Here is a 7,222-nt window from a genome sequence, read left to right on the forward strand (position 1 = left end):
TATATGTATATATATATATATATAGAGCTAAATCGTGTATAAAAATATCTTGCGTTAAATCAACTATTATTAAATGTTAGAAAAAATTAGCTACATTATGTTCATACAGATCAGCTCGGCACCAGTTCCGTTCCTGAAACAAAAATCACATAGGAACCTTAAAAGGTAAATAACGATCGACACGTATGTAACATATTGGGTTGTCCAGAAAGTTCGTGCTACAAAAGATTTAAATTTAATAAATAAAATATAAATCTTCTGCGTTTCAATTTTCCTTCAAAATCGGCACGAACTTTCCGGACAACCCAATACAATAAATAAACAGGACATTTTCAGTCATCAAGCATCCGAACGCCGCGCTTGCCTAGTGTGTGAGTTTTAAACACTACAGAGACATTTAACCATGCATTACTTATATATCATTCAATCTTGATTGAAATGCTACTTTTTGCTGGTATTTATTAAGAAACAGATTAGAAACTCTCTAGAAACAGTATCATTAAACGATAATTTTTTTTATTGATTTTGCTAAAAAATGTCTTACAAATAAAGAATTTATTGTTGTATATTCTATCAGTGTATATCAATATATATATCGATGCATAGCTTTTCTGGCGATTAGAAATACTATATTAGAAATACTATAAAGTATACATTTCAGTGTTCAATACACTATATACATTTCTATCTTCAATTTTTAAATGTAACTAGTAATCTGCACGATATAAAGTCTTATTATATTTCACTTGCGTAATTATATATATTAAGCTCCAGAAATTATAATAAATAATCTCCAAATTATAATAAATTATTAATTAAATCTCGAATTTATCACAAATTTAATTTTACACTGTTAAATCTATAGTGTCAAATTTAATTTAATGTGAGTCGCCACTGTATCTATTGAATATATTTTTATTTTTTACTAAAACGATAATTAAATTTGACACTATATCGTGTCAATTTGATATTGTATAGTGTCAAATTTAATTATTGTTTTAGTAAAACCATTGTTTTAGTATAAAATAACGATATGATTGAATAGAAACAGTGGCGACACTCACATTAAGTTAAATTTGACATTATAGATTTAACAATGTAGAGTAAATGTGCAACGCCTTTAGAGAGTTAATAACTAATCTAATCGGTTTAATACTGTTAATTCTTCATTATTAGTAACATATTACAAAAAATCACACATCTCTCAACACCTGTTCCTTCTGAAAATTAGCATGGTTAAGTAAGTATTAACAAATAATAATATTTCTATTCGCATTTCCATCACCAAGTGATTTTAAATATTATGTAATAAAAGATTCTCATTAAAACGTATAAGAATAATAATATTAAGTGTCAATATAACATGTTCAAAATAAATTTGCTCAATATCTCCGACATGCAGCGACATGCATTCAATTTCTCTAGAAAGTTCTTCTCTCTATTAAGTTCATATTATATATGTCACATTTTTTCCGTAGAGGAAATTATATATATATATATATATATATAATTTCCTCTACGATATAATCACTTTTTATTCACCCATCTCTGTATCTTTTCTTTATTTCTATTCTCCCCGCGCAAACTTTCTTCTACTCCGAAGGGAATTTTCTTTATAGAAAATAAGCCAAGCGAGTCGATCAAAGCTGGCTCCGTTGTTTCATAGAGGGTGGATTCCATCAAGATTTGTATATGTACGATTGTATGACTTGTAGACGTGTTCGTCTGTACAAGTCGGACTGACAAAATGTGTGGGATGAAACGCCTTACACATGACTGATTCTCGTGAAACATTTTTCCGCACGCTATGCGGAGAATAGAGTCTACCCTTTCGTCCGTCTCTTTTCTTATCTATCCACAGAATGATTTCCTAAAGTAATACAGAAACGCAAGAGCGATTTTGATTGACGTCTACGGATTGTGGATTCGTAATAAAGTACTTACTAGCAGAAATTAATTATTCTTTTCCGTTAATTTAGAGCAGAAAATTAATTGCAAAATAAAAAATAAGAGCATTCCTTGTAAAGTAAAATAAGCTAAAAACACAAAGTATATATTTCAAGTACAATGAAAGAATAATATTTAAAAGTTGTAAGATTAAACATAAATCAATCTCTGAAGGATGGAATTAACGAATTTTAATAACATGTTTTACAATCGTCTTAATAATGTTTTGTTCGTAGAAGTAAAGCATGAGACGATAAGACGAATGGAAGTAGATAATTTACAAGCAGCCACGGAAATGCTCTAGTCTGGTAGTAGCGCTGCTTAAAATCACATTAAGAATGAGAACCGTGCCGAAAATGACGGAGGAGGCAAATGTGCTGCAGGATGCGAACAGGATGAGAATGCAACGAGAAGAGATTAAGCTATATATGATATCAAGGAATGTCACGAAAGCTATGTTGAAATACTTAAGTAATATAAAAATAAATCGAGAGAATAGCAAATTACATTTTACGGTGTATTCAAATTAATGTAAAATTAAATGATTTGTTTCGAAGGGTGCGTTATAAATTATATAAATTAATAAAAATGCATTTTTAATGTATTATAAATATTTTTATGACGTATAATTTAAATTCATTATAATTTATCAAATATTCAACGCATAGCAAATTCATAATTTTATTCATAAAATATCTATAGGCAATTAAAGAAGCCTAATTAATCAGTGATGTCTCTTTCATGATACATAAAAAGAAATATTTAAAAACAAAGAAGAGAAAAAAAACGTAAAGATGTAGAAAGAGAGAATTAATTGTACTGCGATCAATGAGACTCTTTTCTATCGTGCTAAAGAGCCGAGAGAGAAAGTCTCCCCTTCGCCCTTGCCTCGTCACGTCTTCTTCTGTCTGTCTTTCATCGTAGCTGACTGTGACAAATAATTACCGAAGCTTAACATAAGCCAGAGGCGGTATACTTAGCTAATAGCAAAAAAGAGCGGCGATGGCCTCCAAGTCGCTGCTCTACGTGCGAGCGGTCGACGCGTTTACGCCATGTCGGATCCACGGACGAGATGAATTTCCACGGACAATTCTGAGCTCTCCGTCAGCTATCACGACGCACCAATACATTCACTTACATACCAATAAAGCCGAGAATTGAGACAGTGGAGCATGTGCGAATATCAGCACCGTTCAAGAACACTAAGGATCTTCGAGAGATATCGTATATTGCGATACAAATAGATCTGACTTGTATAATCAGTAAAAATATCAATAACTGACCCTTATAATTTTATCAATTAGTGTAAAAATATTATTACTATCTCTTTTCATGGCACAGTAGGCATACTTAGGACTTGTCCTGAATGATAAAGTCAGCAGATACTGAAGATTCTCTCTCTCTCTCTCTCTCTCTCTCTCTCTCTCTCTCTCTCTCTCTCTCTCTCTCTCTCCCTCTCTCACCATCTTCTTCTATTCTCATAGAACCTCGTTTTCTGACTAACTTATACTTATTATTGCATTACCTCGTGCTCTAGCATAATTCCAGCCTGTGCCGAAGGTAGCAAGGAAATGATGAGAGAGCCGGAGAAAAAGTCAGGGAAGGTGATGCCTTTTTTTTTTACATAATTCGGCGCATATAATTCGCGCCTGAGGCGCGTAATTGAACGCACTAATAACAGGTGTATCGCCCTTTGCTTCTGCCATTGCAAGTGTGAGCAACGAATACGTCTTAATGTCTTCATTCAAATTATCGCGATTTTTTCAATATCCGTCATTCCGGCAATTCTGCGTTATCTCTTTCATCGCGTGTATAATGTTCGCTTTCGTGAAAGACAGTTATTTAATAAGGATGCTTTTATTATTAAATATAAAGTTTCATAATAATTATAATAATTCTAATATTGTCGTAACATGAAGTGTGTAAAATATTTAACATTACTTAGAATGTTCATTTTTAAACGTTATAATATTAAAAAAATATACGAAAAAAACGTCGTTTAGTACGTAAAATATTCATATAATACTAGGAAGTAATAGGACATAGAAGTAAAAGTAACAACACAATGAAACAAGAATATTTGATGTTATATCTAAATTAAATAAAATAAAACTTATTCGTAAGCTAAAAGCAACTAATACAAATAAGGTCATCTAGATTAAAAACAAGTATAAAATAAGATGTACACTAAAATTAATCTTCATTTAAAAAATTCTATGATACGTTTCGAACTTTATTTAGTCCTTTTCAATCATATAGAAACTAATTTATATACCTAATTGCAGCTCATGAAAAAACAAATCGAATGTCAAGGTTTCCAATGGCGTCCGCATATACAAAATTCTCTCAATAGGTCGTACATATTTCGATTCTTCCGACTATGCTATTGACACAACTGACTGTGCTGTAAACAATATGTTGTCCTGAGGGCACTGCCCTGACAAAGGCAGCCATCAGGACAACATATTGTTAACAACACAACTAATTTTATGTGAAGCGTTACATTTTATTTATATAGATTTTCTTCCTCAACTTTTAACACATTTTTATAATTTATATACTTGGAATTGAATGGGAAATGTTATACGATTTTTAATCATTTTTCTTGTGACTATAAATGAGTTTCCCGTTGACAAGAAATTCGTTGCTTTTAATAACGATAGAAGCATCCGAATCAGAACGAGTTATGGAAGAATCGAAATATGTGCGATCTATTGAAAGAATTTTGTTGGATATGCGGACGCCATTTGGAATCCTGACATTCGATTTATAATTTATCCATGCGCTATAATTAGGTATATATAATAAGTTAATTTCTGTATGATTGAAGAGGATAAGTAAGTAAAGTCCGAAACATATCATAGAATTTTTAAAAATAAAAGATTAATTTCAGTATATATCTTATTTTATGCTCGTTTTTAATTTAGATAACGTTATTTGTATTATATATTAGCTATATATTAGCCTGAAAAAATGGCAGCGATAAAAATACTTCAAAAATAAACTAAGAAAAAAGGCGTGAAGATAATATATGCTATACTAATTTACACGAGCATCCCGTTCGACACTTTGCGCGTACCCGACATCTACCCCTCATCCCGTGAGAACTGGAAGGGGTGGCGCTCTCATGAATGCGCTGTGGAGTTTCGTGAGCTCCTTAATGAACCTAGTTCGCGAAAACCATTAATAACGAAAGGACTCGGCGAGGAGCGCGCGCGGGCAGGAAAAGAGAAGCTGATATTCGGCGAGGGCCCAAAACCGCAGATCTTTCGTGAGAAACTCTCTGGAACAGCGGCTGCTTTACACTCTCTCTTCCATTATTTTTTAAAGATCGACTGCATCGTTCATCTTGTTCGAACACATCGGAAAATCATGAGACTCAGAGCGAATTAGTGAAAATAAGTTTTTTTAACGAGAACAAGTCGGATCACGGATAGTCTGTTTACACAGCGAATGAAGCCCCTAACGAAAGCTCTTTCTTCTCGGAAACGAAACATGGGAAACGGAGAGATAGTCAGTCGGCATGGCGAAGGGTGTCGGCTAGCCCTAATGCGACATATCAATATACGTGGATGGTAGTGATGGGCCAATATCGCATAAGTGGCTCGATTCGCAGTCATTTGTTACATTTTGTTCGGTCTAAGTAATTTAAGAGTCACCGTTTGCCCTCCACCTCTTCCTCCTCCGTCTCTTAAAAGGAGAAGACAAGGGATCGTGAAGAGAAGACGGAAATCTAAGAGAATGGGAAAACGGGAGAGAATAAGAAAGGGAAAAGGGTGAAGGGTGGGTTGCTTGGACCCTGGGGGGGAAGTTACTCCGCCAAGGAGGGAAACGGGAGGATGGTGCACTTCGCCTCCATTCTTCGGCAAATCGCGGCATATTTGTCAGATTTTTGTTCGAGAACAAAACCTTGCCGACCACCCCTGGCGCGAGTAAAGGGGGTGAAGGAGAGATGAGGCGCCTTAAGTGGATTGGCTTCGTTCGTGTATACGGTGTATGTGTATCCACGACGAATGCCTTAATTTCAGCTTCCCACCGGAAATCCTCGTCGCCTTCGATTCTCCGGCTACGCGAGAGAAATCTCTACTCTTTCGCGAAATTATAGTATTATAAATGATATATGTCTGCATATCGCAACTATCATCTTACTTATCCCGAGTCATATAATTGCGCACATCGAGTCTCAAACGAGAGCAACGAGTAATCGTAATTTCGAGCTACTATAACGCCACGAGTAATATATCTTGAAACTTAATTCACATCTTACGACATGCTAAATAAATATACATGTGCATACATATATATACATGCACTATATACTTTATATATCCTTAAAACATCCATTAAGAAGAAGAGAAAAAGGAAAGTAGATTAAAAAGTTTGTTTTTACTCACCCTTAAAGCCTTTCTCTGGCGATGAAGAATCGAAATTGTGGGCATCGGACTCGACATCGGTTTCATTTTCTAAGGGAGAATCAATCTGAAATCATAGATGTTTGACAATACATTACTAATGACAGTCGTAACAACAAAATTCTTATTTTTATTTCAAATTATTTGCTTTAATTAATCAGCTTTAAAAGGTCAGAACAATGTATTCTTTAACATATAAACGTGTGTTATATTATATTATACATGATACATATATTTGTGATTCGTAATGAATAATAATTTGACCTTTTTAATTAAAGCGATATAATACAAAACAAAACTTTCCTATATTGTTTTATTTGAACATTCAAGACACAAAAGACGATCCGTATTAAATTTGAACATCGGATACACGTGTGAACAGCTGCCAACGGCTATAACAGCGTCTTCCCACGCGTCTTCTCGAAGCATATGTGATCCACCAATCTATGCGTCCTTCTATATAATTATACGACTACATTTCGTGTAAATATAAACTATTACGATACATATTATAACGTAAAATAATGTTATTATTGTACACTAAACATAGAACGCATAAAAAGATGTGGAAGTAAAATAAACATTTCTACGTCGCTTATTTAATTTTTAAACACGTAAAAAAAGTAAATTAACAAATCAATTTTTATAATTCATTACATGAGGCGTCGATATCGAGGACAGTTTTAGTTGTAATATCATCTTAATTAATTAATTAGTTTAAATCTGATATCGTTCTTTAATACAATAGAATTAATCCTAAATAAAAAGAACTGTAACTGGTTACATACTGGATATTATATAGTTACATACATCATGTTAAGAAAAAAAAAAAAAAAAAAAAAAAAATTTCTTATAGCTTAAAA

The 7,222-nt window shown here is 33.2% G+C and overlaps 1 protein-coding gene across 1 annotated transcript in view; it reads right to left on the reverse strand.

Moving 5' to 3' along the window:
- Positions 1-110: 110 nt before the first annotated feature.
- LOC108692392 (ubiquitin carboxyl-terminal hydrolase 48-like) overlaps positions 111-7,222 on the reverse strand; it is a 56,806-nt gene continuing 49,694 nt past the window's right edge. Inside the window, exons 16-17 of the mRNA XM_018200618.1 lie at positions 6,342-6,426; positions 111-133 (exon numbers count right to left, since the gene is read on the reverse strand). Coding sequence (XP_018056107.1) covers positions 111-133; positions 6,342-6,426 — 108 coding nt within the window. The remainder of the gene's footprint in view (positions 134-6,341; positions 6,427-7,222) is intronic.

Source organism: Atta colombica, unplaced genomic scaffold, assembly GCF_001594045.1.
Source record: "Atta colombica isolate Treedump-2 unplaced genomic scaffold, Acol1.0 scaffold7, whole genome shotgun sequence".
Classification (NCBI taxonomy): Eukaryota; Metazoa; Arthropoda; class Insecta; order Hymenoptera; family Formicidae; genus Atta; species Atta colombica.